Genomic DNA, 18,735 nt, shown 5'->3' with positions numbered 1-18,735 from the left:
GAAAGGTGCAGCGCTAAACGGCGTGACTATTAGACTAGCCTGACCATCTTTACGTAATCATACAGAACTCAGAAGGATAAATTTGGATAAGGAAAGAATTATGCTTTAAAGTCAAAATGAAGAATTATTGTAATGTAATTATAACCCTACCCCACCACGCTCGCAACAATTACTTATAATTAAAACCTGTCAACCCCATTTTCATTATCTTAGGGGTTAAATTTCATAAAATGATTCATAATGGAGCTTTTATTACCTTTGAAATGTGTGTTTCAAGTTTCCTTCAACGGTTTAGGATGAGTGTTGTCTATCAATATCATAATGATGAAACTTTTTGTATAATTATAAGGTAATGGTACATTTTGAGAGAATAGTCCCTACATAATATGAATTTCACGCAACTTGTGGACCTTGTGAAACTTTGTGTGAATAATTTAATACTAAAAACACTATTATGCAACAGAATGGCGGAATAGTACATAGCTAATGTCGTCAGGTTAAAAATTCAGGTCTAAAAATAAGTTTTTGGCAAAAATTTCATTTTTGGTACACGCTTTTATCGCTGACTGTACTTTTCTTACGACAGACAACTAATACTCATCGAGACAATTCTAAAAACCCCTAACACAATTAGGTTGCGTTGTTGCATGACAGAGTTCCTATGGCCACCTCCTGTCTCCATCATCAGATCAGTTCGACAGTACCATATTATTGTATTGTCATCAGAACTACATACAGCTGCCAATTTTCATGACGCTACGATCCTTGGAAGATGGTGAAATTAGTTACCTTAGATTCCATTGCATAGTTACATACAGGTCGAGAGTTCCTATGGCCACCTCCTGTCTCCATCATCAGATCAGTTCGACAGTACCATATTATTGTATTGTCATCAGAACTACATACAGCTGCCAATTTTCATGACGCTACGATCCTTGGAAGATGGTTAAATTAGTTACCTTAGATTCCATTACATAGTTACATACAGGTCGAGAGTTCCTATGGCCACCTCCTGTCTCCATCATCAGATCAGTTCGACAGTACCATATAATTGTATTGTCATGAACTACATACAGCTGCCAATTTTCATGACGCTACGATCCTAGGAAGATGGTTAAATTAGTTACCTTAGATTCTATTACATAGTTACATACAGGTCGAGAGTTCCTATGGCCACCTCCTGTCTCCATCATCAGATCAGTTCGACAGTACCATATTATTGTATTGTCATCAGAATTACATACAGCTGCCAATTTTCATGACGCTACGATCCTTGGAAGATGGTTAAATTAGTTACCTTAGATTCCATTACATAGTTACATACAGGTCGACCTAATAAAAGCTTGTTAATAAGGAAATATTTAAAAAAATACGCACTTACGTTACCATGCATAATAACTACCTTAGTTTAAAGTATATGTCATAATATAAAAGAATATATGTTAAAGGTATTTAGGTACCTATCTTCGTTTAGAGACCGTTTTCGGCTGACCGGGAGCTAACGAGAGCAACTTGCATGTAAAGGATTACTCAAGTTAGACCGGGCCGTGTCCGGGCCGGAACTTCCGGCGCTTACTTTTCTATGACATGACAGGCGATCATGTGATGCTTTCCATAGTAAACGATGCGCCGGAAGCTCCGGCCTGGACACGGCCCGGTCTAACGTGAGTCATCCTTAATGGGGAGAGAAGCATAAAGTTCGACTCTATAGCGCTTACTCTGACGCCATATATTTTTCCAAAACTATACATAATAGGGCATGTAGCATCATTTTCGCATAAATTAATGATGCAGATAGCTGGCGCCGCAGCAAAATTAGCAGCGATAAAAAAATGGAACAAGTATAGATACCTTTGAGTAGGAAGGGTGAATTATTATATTGTATATTGTTCGTTTGAGACGACAGGGTGCTGGGGGTTTTTAGTGAAAACTCGTTTTCCCTATTTCAGTCATATATAGTTTTAAGCTTAGAATAAATTTGAAAGCGGAAAAAAATACTGTTTTGGGTGAGACTTGAACTCACAACCAATGGATAACTAGCCCAAGAAGTGTAGCCGTTTAAGAAGTGTAAGGTTCTTACGCTTAGATGTCGCTAGAGTGCCTCCTTAAAGGTTCATATGGTGGAAATATTTGCTTTGCTTGGGTGTGGTCTTGGCAGCTCAGATGGCAATGCATTGGGCTAGTGAACCAATGGTCGTGAGTTCAAGTAGGTATATTCGTTTTAAGGTATAAATAGTTATGAGTGACCCTATAATATGTCTATTTAAATTCGTAAATTCCCTTATTCAGGATAATTCTCAGGGTATTCCTGGACACCAGTGGCGGTACTTCCATACAAGCCCAAAAGCCGGGCTTGCCTTAGTTGCCTTACCGAAATTACGTAGTGATAAGATCAATAATCAATATACATTATTTTTAAACCGCGCGCCAAATGAACCCGTATTATTAAATTCAAGCCACAGCGCTCGGACCGCGGCGCCGGCGTGTTGCAAATTTTTGCGTTGGGGCGCTCCTCGTCCGCGCGAAATAAATCAGGCGTAGGATGTTCTAGCTATCCTGCTCGCACTCGTCGGCTTGCAACCGGGCTTGCTTTTTCGTCCCGCTCTAGGCGCTCTTAGCCTACAAACCGCCATTGAACGATGCAACTATTTGTTGGTATGTATAGCAATTTTATAAGGCGAATTAAGCCTGGCTTTTGGTGTGAAGTTCGCTGCATAAGTTCGTACGGGCACGCGTTTACTTCAAGTGTATTATTATTTAGTCGAGTCGAAAGTAACGAAAGCTCAATTTATTTAAGTGAATTTGAATTAAGTACTAAATGTGGATTTGTTCGTTTGTTGTGACGTTTATAAGTGTTAACAATTGATGAAGTTGTTCCTTGTGACGGTATGAGATGCGTCCACGTATTACTCAACGAAGGCAAGGTAAAATCGTTAAACTTTGTAGAAAAACGGGATATCATGTCCGCGCCAAAACCAACACCCGACTTGTGTATTCTCAGATAAGTCAGTCGCATTAAGAGAAAATTTTGTACGGCCGTTTACAAAACAGAAGGATTGTTGGTTTACTCCAATTAAGGCGTAATTAGAGTGACAGAGAAAGAAGCATGCAATTTGCAAACTTCAGTGTTCACGGTAGGCCCTCTGATATGTTTGTAAGATTCTATCTAGTAGTTATAGTAGTACCTAGTATGCCCTTTGCACTATGATAGCTCGCCGCGATACGCTAGCAAATTCATTTGAGTCAAAAGAGTGAGATTGGACATTTATTACGAAAACATATATTTTGGCTTGCCTTACTCCGAAACCCTAGGCACGCCACTGCTGGACACCGGTAGTAAAAGTTTATCAGTAGGTATAACCTTATTAAATTCATCTCTCAAAATATATCTAAGAGTTGATAAAATACCTTGTTAATATAAGTAAGACTTAATACTCGTATTAAGAATACTTTTTTTGATATGTATTATGTAGGTACGACCCAAGTCAAACTAACTATCCAAAATATTTCATTAAATGTAGCGACAGGGTCTGAAATAACAAAGTACACATAAGAAACCTCTCGTAAAGACAAAGAGATTAAGGGAACCTTCGCTGGATATTAGATTTACCGTCAAATTTCTTCGCAAAAGTTAAAGCAAACGAGTGTCCGTCGACCGAGGAGTGGGGGGGAAAATCCTTTATAACTACAATAATGCGTCTGAGACTCAATAAACAAGGACCTTTAAGGGAGCGATGCGGTCATTGTACCCTTCGAGATTGAACGGGAAAGCTGAAAAATATTTTGCGTTCGATCTTGTGTCCTACGATCACGTCTAAAAATGATTACAAAAATTGGCTATAAACCAACAAAAAAAGTGTCGAGTTCTAGGTATGTCGCTACAGTATCCGTTTATATTCAGGCGTGTTGTGTTTTCACATCGCTCAAACAATGTGCAGATCGAAAAATAACCCCAAACATTCATCTCTGCTGGGTGTTTTCAGTTTGCTACGGGTTTTCATGTTGATATTTCTTTCTAGCAACTCCGTTATTTATTATTTTGTAATAACGCGTTGCCCAATACATGCACTTTTAAGACGCAAAACGAAGGTGTGAGTTACAAAAATACTTTTTCCCAAACATGCTCGGGAATGCCCGTGTATCGTTCTTAAATCGAAAACGGCAAAATTGAAATAGGGAAGAACGCATCATAAAATAATGAATTAAAAAAAAAATGGTAGCAAATTGAGTACTTTGCGAATTGTTTTGTAATTTTAAACATTTTTTACTGGTGACGGTCGGTAGAGTGAAATTAAAAACACCTTTACAGTTACACAGCATTTCATAAAATACTTTTTCGCTAAACAAAAGCATACTTTAGTATATTAAATACTACCGCGGTTTCAGGTACGTCACCAAATATTGTTTGCATTACATTTTTATTGTATTGCTGTACGTTGTTAGAAAGAAAAAACCGGCCAAGTGCGAGTAGGACTCGCGTTTCTAGGGTTCCGTACATAAGACCAACTCACGCTTGCTGCACATTTTTAATAGGTTTTCCTGTAATCTATAGGTAAAGAACTATTTGGTGTATTTTTTTTCAAAATTTTAGACCCCGTAGTCTCGGAGATAAAGGGAGGGTGGGAATGGTAATTTTATGGCTATTTTCTTAAATAACTTCGAACCTATGTATTTTAAAATTATAAAAAAAAATATGTCCATCTTTGGGTCACTAATTTACATATGTGGACCAAATTTCAACTTAATTGGTCCAGTAGTTTCCGAGAAAACAGGCTGTGACAGACGGACAGACAGACAGACGCACGAGTGATCCTATAAGGGTTCCGTTTTTTCCTTTTGAGGTACGGAACCCTAAAAAATACCTCAGTGGAAACAGGTATTACTTTGTTACCTTTTTATATTTCAATACACAAGTCCTAAAACACTTTAATGCTAATCTCGAAGTTGCAGTTGGTTACTTTTTACACTTGTATCACAAACAACTATTGTTTTAATTGTTTAAATTAAACATACCTTGCCAGGACATTATTCCAATATAGAGCTTTAAAAAATGCGGAGTCGGTATTTTGTTCAATTTTAAACTATATGAGGTTGATATTAAAAACAATCTACTTACTCTCAACTCGAGAAATTATTGATTGATATATTTGTGGTGTCAGTGACTGGTTATACCAGTACAGTAGATAAATGCTGGTATTTTATAGAAGAATCCGTTCATGTTCATACTACGTAGAAATTGGATTCGAATAAAAAGTCCATCGGAACGTTGACAAAGCACGTCCCCTCGGAAAACATCGATGCCGCAATAAACTGCATTATTTTATCTTGGCAAGTAAATACTTTTAAGCTTATTTGAGTCTTTGTAGTGCACCAGTTTATAACGCAGAGATTTACTTTTTCTCTACGTGGCTCTACCTTCAAAGTCTAAATTAAATTTTGTTTTTCTTTGATATAAAAGGAGGCGAAATATGTCATTTTTCCTGTTTACCACCGAGCACCATATATGAATCTTCTCATATTTTCCGGCACTTGGAGTCGTAAACTAAGTGAGTTATTCTTATGTGCTACGAGCCATGTAGATAGTGAAGATTATAAATATTATATTTCTTTTAGTCGATATGAACAGCTAGAATGCTTGGATACCAATTATTCATTCTCAGCAGATAAGTCAATTCGCAAACGTTTGAACAGGTTGATTCGGTTCTGTGATTTGGATCGAAGCGATAATCTAAGTCTCTTACTTACGGACCATTAACTGTACCCCTCGATCTTAGTAAGGGCATTGGAACAGAGTAGGATTACTGACTGAGATTTAGAATTATTATTACTATAAAAGCATTTTTTATTTTCATGAAATTCTGAAAATTTTCATGAAATTCCACATATAAAATATACATATAGGTACATACAAAGTGTAACAGTACCTATTGAAAGTCTGAGAAAAGTATGTTTGAAATCAATAGTAATAATTATTACTACAACTTAATTTTAGAAGCGAATAATAACTATGCGGGATTCCATTACAATCGTTTGAGACCATAAAAAATAGTTATTTACGATACAAGTGCGAAAAAGAGGAAATTCGAAACGAGTGGCGATCAATTAAAACACGACCGAAGGGAGTGTTTTAAATCGACACGAGTTGCTAATTACTTATTCGCACGTGTATCGTACAACGTTTTACAGTACATATGGCCCTTAAAATTTGATATTCGCACGAAACGTGCTATTTTACGCACTAGTGCGGGAAAATAGGACCATATGTACTGTAAAGTATTTTTTAATACAATTGCTCAAAAAGTGCTACTTTACGTAGCTGTTTAGCGTGCGGAAAGTTGCTTTTCACTTTTCCAATATATAGTTGTTCCAATTCACGACTAGGTACTTATTGATGAGTGTTAATATTAGTTTCCTTTAAACGTCGTAATCAACATAAAAACCTACTGTTAATGTAAAAGTATGAAAAATATACATATATTATTTCATATGTTATTACTTACCTCTTCATCATTATAACACGTTAATTTTTTAATATTGAATATTGAAAAACCGTTCTTAATAAGTTGTCTGAATGGAACGGAATAGCTGCTTAGACGCCTGTCAAAGAAGAGGCGTTTTTCTTACTGCAAGCATTTTTTAAGTTTCCAAAGGTAACATTCGATATTGTTTTTATAAATATACGATACACAAATAATCGTAAATAACGGTAATAATAATACAATGTTTTATATTTACATTTGTTTATGTCTTATAAAACATGCATTTGAAAAAAAAACTTTCATTGAAGTGGGTTCAATAGTCGAATAAAAGCTAGAAAAAAAACACATCCTCATAATGTCAAAAATGTTCACTGTGAAAGATCGAACTTACGACGACTTTGTTTTCCAATCTTAAGTTTTTAAAAAGTTGCTTCTAAAAGAGTGAACCAGAGTTTGAAATTAATTTAACACCGTTTGTGAGAAGGCTGTAATTGCAAATGAGAGTGCTTTGCCTGAAAAATCTAAAAATAAATAAGTTTAGAATTCCTTAAAAACGTCGTTCGATACGCGTGCGGAAATGTCATACTTCACTCGTCCCGAGTCTTGCAGCAAGATATCTCGGTACTCGTGAATTAATGACATACTTTCCGCCCTAGCATCGAAATGTACTATTTCGCTTTAAGTGGAAATCCGTAATCAATGATGATGCTATGTCGGTTGGACAGTGTCTTTAACCTCATTTATCTTCACATATAGAATCTAATACATATTAATAAAAATTTATAAAACTACTGCGTCTAATTATGACTTATTACCTACTATTTTTATAGCCATGAATTAAAGTCAACAAGTGGATTTAAACCATTCAGTGAACCCTTGAAAAAGGTTGAGCTGTTAAGTGCAGCTGAAATAAATAAATAAAGGTCTGGATCGTTGAACGAATGCCAGTTAATTAAGAAAACCGTTACAGGACTAGCAACACGTAACTTTCAATTGTTATAGAAGAAAGGAAATTAAATTTACGAATGGTTTTCTTTCCGTTGTTTTGTTTCTATGTTGTTCTACTTCGCACGGATTTCTTTTTGTAACAAGTTTTCTAACCATAAGGATGAGAAAGAGATAGGTTTATGTACGAATACCTATTTCCTTGGTTTTTTTGTAAAATACGTGCCTGGAGACAATCGGCTAGGAAAATACGTACGACAAAAATAAATTATATAAAGTGTAGAAAATAAGTAATGTAGTAGTAGCGTTTTGTGGCGGTTTTTTTAATTTCATTAAAGAGGTTAATTTTAATAACTTAGCTTAAAACCTACACCACCTGGTCCAAACGTGCCAAAAAAGCTACCGACTTTTCCGAGTTGCACGTTGCACGGCAAGCGATAATATAGACCAGGTAAGAGCCGAAACGGAGGTCGCAGCCCTTATCCCTCAAACGCCGCCCCTAAGTTCTTATGAGTATTTTGGCCTCCTCACACTACGGTTCCGGCCGTTTAAATAGTGGCCAAAAAAGTGGAACAAAATCGTACACTGGTACCAAGTTTGCATATTTGTTATTTTTCAGTTTCGCAGCATTTTCGGCGGCCGCTCGCTAAAGTGCTAACGAAAATGGGGCCCCATGTTTGGCTGCTGCGTTTTGCCTAGGATACCAGCGTAAGGCCATCCGGTCGCTTACGATCTGTGATGCATAAATATTTTAGACGTTAAACCATAGATTCATTGTCTGTATTAGATGTGTAAAGTATATGAAAGAATCGTGCCCCTGTAAAATAGATGGCATGTAGTCACTAAATTGTCAAACCAAAAAGAATAGATAGTATAGAGGGGTCCTGTCATTGTAAATTTTGTAGTCACTGTAAATTTACTGCCATCTATCGACACATGCCTAAAACTCAAAATGAAAACGTATAAAGTTATCAAAAAATGTATATATATGGATAAATGATTTTATTATTTTTATATCATTTTGATCCATGTTCATTCACTGATATCTATGTGTTAAAATTGTTAAATATGAAACGGTGTCGTCACGCCATCTAGTCGAGGATAGGCTCGGATGTGTGCGGCATCTATTCGAGAATGACTTTTACTTGGATTCCGAGGCACGGTTTTTCCTTAGAACGTATTCGTCTTATACGAAGTTACATATGTCTTTGGTCAAACGTTTACTTTGCATAATAAATGCCACCGCGTTATATACGGAAACCAACGCCATCTATATTAATTGTGTCGAAACACGAATTTACTTAATTCTCAATACAATCAATGAATCTAAGTATGCTTTAATCATATAAAACATTAATTATTGGGAAACTTTCTCTTTTACTTACTAATTTGAATGGGCTGTTTTCTATTATTTTAGGTTATTACGAAGCCTACAACACATCTGGAACAACCCCGGACAACCTACCCGGTTCCAGTGATAAGAGGGATCAATCCAACTTACCTTTCGAACTATTTCGCCAACTATACCGGACCAACCTGTGGGCGGTGTTTCTGATCCATACGTCCCATCTTGTACGAGTCTCAACTCATCTAGAAGAAGTAATAATTTAAAATATAGACCATATTTATAACCTTCTTGCAAAATCAAGTTTTAATGGAGTATAAAGTAGACCCAATTCCCAATAGGTAACAATATCCCAGTGTAGCATAAGTTATTAGGTATTTAAGGAGTGTGGTGTTTTTTGTTCGATTTCCTAACGACCGAATTTTATATAGGTATTTTATTATTATTTTGTTTCGATTCATGGGAATTGCGACTCGCTTGCATTAAATCATCAGAAAAACGATCAGTAAGCATACCTAGTCTTAAACTGCAGGTACATACGAGTATACATAAAATAAAGGGTACACGGAAAGAACATGTCTAGTCCATTTTTTTGAAAAATGAGATTTTAATCTCAAAATGTAGAGCTCTCAATGAACTTATTAGTAACAACTTCGGTTACCTGTGTAATCATAAATATAACTTTTTTTTCTTACTTTAAAAACACCTATACACGAAATTAATATGGTTAATTATAGTTCGTTTTACTTAGCATTAGAAAGAACTTGAAAGAAGGTAAGCGATCTTGACATGTCTTTTAATTGAAAAACGCTTTTTAAAAATCAATAACTATTACTTATGAAAGCAGAAGAATATAAATGATCGTATTAGATTCATAATTGTTACATATTTGCCGTAACTTATTTTTAAAATGTGTTTTTCATTTAAAAGACACATCAAGATTGTTTACCTTATTTCTAATGCTAAAAAAACGAACTATAGGTACATCGTTCCTTTCAAACCGCGATAACTCAAAATGTTGTCAGAGTGACTAGACATGTTCTTTCCGTGTATCCTTCAAATGCATGAATTCACATTATAAACTTACATTTTATTTTAAGTTTCTGAGCCAGAAGATCAACTAAATCCTTGCAAAACCCATGATATTGGGTTTCAGGCGTTGCGTGACTCGTTTTAGACTTTTGCATCAAGTAAGGTTCTTGTAGTATTGTTGTGACTATGTATGTTTTGTTTGTATCGTAAGATGCCGGTGATTTTAGCTGTACTTGCTTCGGGGAGCTCACGGAGAGACCGTTTGCGTCAGTCCACGTTCCAACCTGTTCCAAATTAAATGCTTTTTTGTCAAAACCGAACCAAAACATTTGGGTTGGTGAGGCCAATTTACATTTTGATGTCATCCGCTCGTGTCCCTCGATCACGCCAACACATGTATGAGTACGAAGTTTTTATGTTCGCTGTGTACGAACAAGTACGAATGAAATGCACACGTGAACGATATAGGTAGAAAAGCGGCATCATTTTCATATCAAAATGAAGGTTTGAATTGGCCTCAGTGACATTAATGCAAATTAGGTAAGTATATAAAACATTGTCTTTATCAGATTTCTCTAGTCAAATGAATTTACAGGGTGCAGGTCATGTCTCCTTTGCCTATATTTGTCAGAAAAATATAATGGTAAAATAAGAACATAAAATTTCTTGCGAAAACAACTAGCGCCACATGTTTCAAGTACGTGCGATCATTAATTTTGAGGAATTTTGATTAAAGTAATGTCATACATATGCGCGTTGCAGCTTTATCGTAGTATTATTTTTATTATCAGTATGATTCACGGTGATTTGAACTTATAATAGTATAAATTTGTTGAAGAAATAAAGTTCTTAAGGCGAAAGGAGACAAACTCAGTCCCCATTTTCCTCCCGTCCACTATCCTCTCAATACATACTTATATATGAAATCCAAAATATGTAAATAGATATAAACCAAAAATAAAGAGGAAGTAGGTCACATTGATTTATGGTCTCCCCTGTATTCATTAGCAAGTAAAAGAAGAAAATTAAATGGGGTGAAAGGTAAAAGAAAGTTGAAATTAAACTTTGCTCAACATTATTGCCAGCTTTCGACCTTTAAACTTGGTTTCAAAAAGATACTCAGTTATTATAAAAGTAACGTTAACTAAGTTTCAATATTTACATACATACATTTATTTACTAAACAGGGGCCGTCTTTTTGATCTTATTTATTTGTAATTTCAATCAATATAATTAAAACAAAACTCTTGAATCAGTCCTGAAATTCAGTACCTATATATGTTAATAATAGGACCCGTTTTCATGTTCTAACCGAAATCGTTGTCGTCAAAATGTTTGAGTACCTCGAGTAACTGCCCCCATCTTGGAGAATGAACTGAATGCGCATATGCATAACTATGTATGTACGGAAAACGTTACACTTATTTCATTGAATAACATTCATTATGGCCTTGAGTGGACGTCGAATATGAAATCAAAACTTCTAAAAACTATCAGGCCTAATCGGGTTTCGAGATAATCACAAGATCTTGAGACGATGTAGAGATCAACTAGATCTACATTAGATATCGACTAGATGTGACTTGGATATCTTAGTCATAACTTGTCGAAATCGTTCAAGAGGGCCTCCAGAATCGCGGAAACGTCAAATTTGACATATCTATCTTACAAATATCTTTAAATTATCCGTATCGTAACTTGTTGAAGTCTAGTAGAAATCTAATTCATTTTCCGAATCGAGCCGTATGTAATAAGCAGATTTCAATAAAAGATTTTACACGTAGGTTGGTAATTAACACATAAAATCTGCCGACGTTGGATTAATTTGTTAATAAAATATGTTATTAATGTTATTATTACTCAATTACAAGAGAAAACACAATTTCAAGAGGGCGCCTGCACATGAAAACGGAACCTCTTACTAACTCTTAAATGCATAGTGTAGGATGCAGCCATTATGCCAGTTTTTAGCAACCTAGTCTTAGTGATAAGAGAATAACAATTTTTATAGTACACGCCACTTTCTTATACAGAGCATCTACACCACCATCTAAAGTAATATACTTACTAATATACCTAAAGATGAAATACTCACAAACGCGGCAAAAGTACTAACTTTTGCTGTGTTTGTTTGAGATGTGAGAATTCGGTACCGTGGAGTGAAGCGCTGTTACAAAGCTGTTTATTTATATTAGTTTATGAATGTTAATATTCTGTTAGTTACATACAAGGGGAAGTACGGAAAGACTAATAATAAAACTGCAAGAAACCCTTAATACGAACAAGATGAGTCAACTCCAGGCAGAATATGCATCATTATGATACGTACCGTCAACATAGCGCTCTGAACAGTCATCTCAACCACTTGTAATGTAAAATTGTGTCTATGCCCCTCTTCATTGAACGATATATTTCCTGTAAGACCCTCTATATCAGTCTGAAATAATAAAGCAAGTTAAACAAAGTCTGGTATTTTATTTAATATTTTACTGGCTTAAGGATATCAAGATTATAATAAAAGACTAATCAAGCTTTGTTCCCTAGGAATTGTTATATTTAATGAGATTAGACTTTTTTATTCTTTATAGATCTTAATAAATGGAAATTAACCGTGTAATAATTGTGATATTGTGAGATTCAAACGGATGCTGGAAGGAATTACCTTTTTAATTAACCTAGATATTTTGTCGCCGTGCTCAAAGGGTATCACCCAGCTTTTGCCAGGGTTACAATCGATGACTTTGGTCGAGTTAGCTTGACCGGCGGCCCTGCGAAGAGCGTTGCGGAATGCGTCTGGTTTCTTTCTCGAAAGCCTGCCGAGTGCATCCATTAATACTTGCACTCCGTCGTACATGAGTGCAGCTTGGGCCTAATAAAAACATAAACACCGGGCATTTTTATCTATATACAAATATAGTTACCGTCATAGTTATAGGTACAAAAGGCAAAATAGGCACTTAGGCACAATAGATGTCGACTTGCAGAAATATATGACATCATTTTTTTTACATTCAGTACGAGTAGAACCTCGGGACGGGAATAGATCGGATAATAGAAATTTGGATTTTTGGAACTAGATCAAACATAAACAACACTTTCTTACAAAAAAATACAGTCCATTAAAATTTTACTTAATGCTGAAATATAAAACACCTAAAACGTCCAAAATTTTTCTTTACATTTTTTTAAATTTAAGTCGTCAATTCTTGATATACGAACGGCTGCAGCGTTCGGATATTAATTGAGCGTTCGGATAATCAAAGTTCTACTGTATATTAAAAATAGTGGTAATACATATACAAATATAGGAAGCTAGGTTTTAAATTTATGCTAGTTAGGTACATCGTCTCGCACTGTCACAATGATGAACAAGTTGCAATATTTTTTGTACGGACAAGTTATCAGGAAGCTTTTAAAAACCAAAATAAAACGGTACATAAAAGTAAATTTCGTATAAATTTAAATGAAAAAGTAGGTATGTACAACCAAGACTAATAGTAAGATATCGTTGTTCATTTCTACGTGTCCAACGAAGAACTTCAAGCACATTACTGTACGAAGAAATAACTTATGCAGAGGTTTCACTTATGGCTTCATTAGGGCGTAGCAAGTGAGTTACTGAAATCAACATAAACTGGTTATAACTCTCTTCACAATTTTCATCGCAATTTCCACATCGGCGCTTTACTGTTGACGCATGTGAGCTGCTCTGCGATGCAGGTTTCTAGTATGTACGTTACAACCCCACATGAATACCATGGGTAGGGTTACAGATAGCTCGATATCGCTACTTTAACCATCGTATTTTAGCCATCCAATGTAATAGTAGTATAACATTTACCTAACCCAACATTTACGAAATCAAGCAAAACGTTTAATTTTAAATAATTGCTTTAACTGGTCGATACACGCGGTCTATCACGATAAATATCATGATAAAATAGGTTTAGGATTTTAACTGTTATTTATGAAGTCTTGAGCTGTTATACTAGCTAGGCTCTTGATGCAGAGCATTCAATAAATTGTGTAAATCAATGATCTAATCATCCGTCTCCATATGTTATGAGATTATGTGTCAGGTGACCTAGCTTCAAGATAAGCTTAGATATGCAAACGGCATCAAATGGAGCACCCAAATTAATCTGCTGGCCTTTCGGAATGAACTCAAACTAGTCAAAGTGCTGCACTATAAGCTTCGCCGCAAGCGAGGGATTTCCACTGCACAACTTCAACTAGTCGTATTATGTGTCATGATGATAAGTTGTTTGGAAAAGTTCAAACTGAGAGCTGTACTGTACTGTCTGAAATTAAAATGACAAGACAGGAAACATGATAAAGATGGTATCGACTTTTTTTATCACAAATAAAAAAACTGAATCAAATGATACTGACGGTAGGTATCTACTACTTATTTAGTAACCCTACATTTTGCGTAGGTTATACAGGGTGATTTCGGGGTCGTGATCCAGAACCACTTTTTCTGACTCTGTAAATGATCCACATTATCATATGGTAGTATTTGATTAAAAGGTAATTACTTGAATTATTCTTATTTTTCAAGTAAAATTAATGTTATACCAAGTAATTATGGTCACCCTATGACTTTTGACATATGCTGTATGGAAAGCGACAAGACGTCACATTGAGTAGGGCCACCAAATTGTATGCAAAAATGTTTTTTCCTACTTGTCATCTGGAAAATAATCATCATTATTGGTGATAAACAATAATTAACAACATCATTAGGCTCATCTTTGGATTCTGTATGATGTCTGGCTCTCTTGCTCCACGACCCCGAAATAACCCTGTATAGTTATCGCCTGTTAATATAAAGACGTAAAAACAATAATAGGGTAAACTTTTCTCAAACTAAGTAACTAACGTAACTGATTTTAGAAAAAATATACATATATTTTCTGAGCATGTAAAAACTATCTGTAACGATCTATTGGAATCAGAAAAGGTTATTTCTGATTGTATCTTCAATATCAGACTAATAAGGACTTCGGGAATACGTTGTATGTTGAAGACAATCTATGATAATAAGTTTGTCTAGGCGATCATACTTGAAACTGTTTCTAGTTACGGAGGGGTGCTGGTGCGCGGCCGTTTAATGGGGGCGAAGCTCTTACCGATATGGTTCCCTTGAATCGGGGGTCCATTCTTCGCAAACCGTCCATGAAATCGCGCACAATCTTGCGCGAGTGGTCGACGATGCGGAACCCGGTAATGTTGACTGCGCCGTACTCGGTTACTTCGTTCTCCCAGTGGTCGTCCATAACCTGTTAATGGAAATACGTTTGAGCCTTTAGTTAGTCCTCACCCTTTCCATGGGATGTTCCTTGAAGAATATATTAGAGAATGTGTTCTTATCTTAAAACATTATCTATCGATATTTATAACCAACAAAATGTTTACCTAATATGTATACCGGGTGTGGCCTGTAACACGAGCAAATAATTAAAACATAGATTGTACTCCTCAAATGGTGACATTTTCGTTCAACAACTTTTAAAAATTATGAAGTATTTAGACTCCCTATTTTTCATACAAAATAAATATTATCTTCAATGGATGCCATCGCCACGCCATATCATTGTAATTGACGTTGCTTGTCATTGTCACGCCTTAAACATAACAAAATTTGCAATACATTGCGTCTTAGAATAAACTTTAAAGTGTATTAAAAATCAAACCACAAGTTATTTTTAAAAGTCGCTGAACAAATGTTGGTCAGTATGAAGAGTACAGCCTACAGTTGAATTTTTTGCTCATATTACAGGCCACACCCGGTATAATATTACCTAATTTACCTATACATAACATTTACTGTTGGATGAAGTAGCCAACAATGATACACAAAAAATGCACTTTACTAAGTAAGTCCTTATGTGAACCTGCAATATTTTTCAGACCCTTATTAATTTAGTCTCACGGCTTTGCCTTAAGGTTGACTTGACTGATAAAGAAAGGGAGGCAGTGCCTCTCTTTTGTTCATTGAAGTTTTCTTTTGTTCAATATTGTAGTTATAAATAATGAAATAAATTATTCATTTTGGCTTTAATAGTATTTTGTCTACAACTTTTTTCTAAAACAGCAGGTAATATTATAGTTAACATTTTCTAAACCTTGAGTACGATGAGCCATTTTTTCATTTTTGTATTATGGAATTGTTTTTGTGAATGTTTATCAGATACTACTAAAGGTGAATATTTACCTCAAAGACCAGAAATTTGACACGCCGCACGATACGCTAAAATCAAAGACCTCGCGCAGAGACTCAGAGATGCCACAGACGACCGAAGAGCTGGCAGCTTCCTCGCCCAACGTATTAGCTTAACAATCCAGCGAGGAAATGCTGCCAGCATATACGGTACCATGCCGCAGAGGCCTCCTTAATTGGCATCCTTAATTTATTTAGTTTTAAGGAACCAACCTTGTGACTCATTTGCGTTGACTCAAGAATCGAAAAACGGTAGTAAATTAAACTAGGGATGTGATTCTTACTTAATCGGTTCAGTGGTTAGAGAAATCCTGCGGAAAGTCGATACGATGGACGAATGGTCAAAGACACTTCGCTAATAGGGTTCGTGTAGAAGGAAGTGCGAAAAAGACGCTGTTCTATTGCATCACATTTCCTATAAGAACGTTTAAATAAGGAACTCGGGCGCTTGTTACTCGTTTTTAAAGCTCCGCCGCAACTCGACATTGGGAAATGTCTGCCGTAAACGGTAAAATAAAATATATTTAGATAAAACCCTCGAGGGTATAAATGAGTCTGGAAATTCCTCGTTCAAATATACTTTTAATATAAAATTGAGCGATTGATTTAATAGCTAAATACCTTGTCAAAATATATATTTTAGGGGTGGAGGGCTGATCCGAAAGTCGTTAACTGCTCCGGTTCTACTCATGCGATTGAATAATATTACAAATTCCATAACTGTAAACATCTGACCAAAATTACCAAAAATCCCTAGACATTTTCATTTATCTAGAATAATGAGTACAAAGACCTAATTGAATACAAACTTACAAAAAAGATTGATCTGTCTAGCTGATATATAAAGTTGACTTTTTTCACATCTGACCTTATGGAACTCGAGGCGAGATTTATACCATTGTCAGGGATCTTTCATGGATATTTCAGTACTTGTTGAGGTGGTGTTTTTTTACTTCGCCGTGTCGAAAACTAATCAACAGTCATGGAGATCCGTTCATGTGTGCTATATTTTTTAACCGATTTGAAAAAAAGCAGGATTTTATGAATTCGACCGTATTTTGACAAGCTCCTATTTAGTTTCACCTGTCCCGTTGTCTGTGCGTCTTAAATTTGACCCACTTCCCGTATTCCGATTGAGCTGAAATTTTGCATACTTACTCGTAAGTACATGTAAATCGAGTGACAATGAAATAAGAACGACTAGTAGTTAATCTTGCTACGATTACGACCACTTATTGTTTTTGATTTGACGTTCCACTTACGCTGGTCAAACTTAAACTTATTTCTACGTAACTTCTTATCCAATTATAGCAGAGTTTTACTCACCAGCCCGCTGAGCATGTAATGGTAAGTTCTCCGGCCCAATTGCACTTTCCGAACATGTTCGACTAGAATGCTTTTGGCATTTTTTGCGTTGCAATCGAGAACAATACGCTTGTTGCCCCACCGGTCATGTTGTTCCAGTGCCAGCAAAAAGTCCATCGCTTCCGATGCATTGGTAATCCGTTTCACAAGAGAGATTCGGAACACCGTGCGGCCTGGCTGCATTGATTGATACAGCTGCTGTAGACGTAGTAATCCTGTATAAATACAAATAACGTTAATTAATTGTCACTTTGGTTTGTCTCATTGTTCCGAATGCAACTTATTATTGATCCTGACCTGCACGGCGGCTACACTAATTTTAAAGTTAACATGTTTGTACTATACGAGTATAATAATGCAGATAGCTGAAATATTTACCTGCAAAGAAAACATGTGCACTTTTTAAAACCATTTAAACAACATATCTTTTTAAAAACTCCGTTAATTTTAAGGGTACATTCCTGAGCGTAAATTAAGTTAATTTATCATAAAGACCGCGGTTTTCTAATTAAGTTTTAAAGTTTACTCATATATGTACACCACTACAATTTACTGCACTTATCAGTATAGTCAATCAGTCAATTGACCATTTAAGTATTTGAAATCAACAATCTACATAATTTGTTGTTTGTTACTTGGCAAAATCTAGCCGCATGTATTTTTAAGCATTTCGTTAGTTAGGCATAAAGGTAATAATCTTATGAAAAAAATCCTAAAGTATTTTTTGTTTTATGCAATGTAATGAATTTGTAATTTTAGGTACTTATAGAAAAAGAAGGATTAAAAAACGTAAGAATTTGCGATCATATCTTAATTTATAACGGTACCTAGGTATGAAAGTATATTGATAAAGTTATAGAAGGTTTGGAAGTGTGGATTGGATATGAGTGAGGATATTAGGTTTTGTAAGTTTTTACTTATATAGGTACTCGTATACTTAAAACACCGAAGTTAACAGTAACCAAAATCATCCTGTACTTAAACGAATTGCACCCATTCTCACTGTTCTTGTGTAGGTACCCTGCCTCTAGCCCACTATAGGGTAGGTAAGTACAATCGAGGACATTCCCGGTGATCCACTTCAGAAAAATTTTCCCTCGATCCTTACGACGGAGCTAAACTTCGGTCCCATAGAGATAACCAATTACTATGCATTTAGGAAAAGGGCAAAAGTTTATAAGTTGTTGTTTAGGCTAAGCTTCGCCTCCCCATAAAGATAACCAATTAGGATGCATTTTGGATTCCTTATCATAGTTCGCAAATGCAGGCCGTCAGAAGGACAATGGACGGCAATAAACTTGACCTGACCTAACCTTTTTTTCAACACCCACATTTCGACGTAATAA

The 18,735-nt window shown here is 35.6% G+C and overlaps 1 protein-coding gene across 1 annotated transcript in view; it reads right to left on the bottom strand.

Annotated features, from left to right (window-relative positions):
* The window catches only part of LOC134805023 (glutamate receptor 1-like), an 87,316-nt gene that overhangs the window by 15,332 nt on the left and 53,249 nt on the right, over positions 1-18,735 (bottom strand). Inside the window, exons 5-10 of the mRNA XM_063778315.1 lie at positions 17,351-17,604; positions 14,934-15,083; positions 12,464-12,670; positions 12,131-12,238; positions 9,857-10,085; positions 8,926-9,014 (exon numbers count right to left, since the gene is read on the bottom strand). Coding sequence (XP_063634385.1) covers positions 8,926-9,014; positions 9,857-10,085; positions 12,131-12,238; positions 12,464-12,670; positions 14,934-15,083; positions 17,351-17,604 — 1,037 coding nt within the window. The remainder of the gene's footprint in view (positions 1-8,925; positions 9,015-9,856; positions 10,086-12,130; positions 12,239-12,463; positions 12,671-14,933; positions 15,084-17,350; positions 17,605-18,735) is intronic.

This window comes from Cydia splendana, chromosome Z (genome assembly GCF_910591565.1).
Source record: "Cydia splendana chromosome Z, ilCydSple1.2, whole genome shotgun sequence".
Classification (NCBI taxonomy): Eukaryota; Metazoa; Arthropoda; class Insecta; order Lepidoptera; family Tortricidae; genus Cydia; species Cydia splendana.
This window is presented reverse-complemented; position numbering and strand designations above follow the sequence as displayed.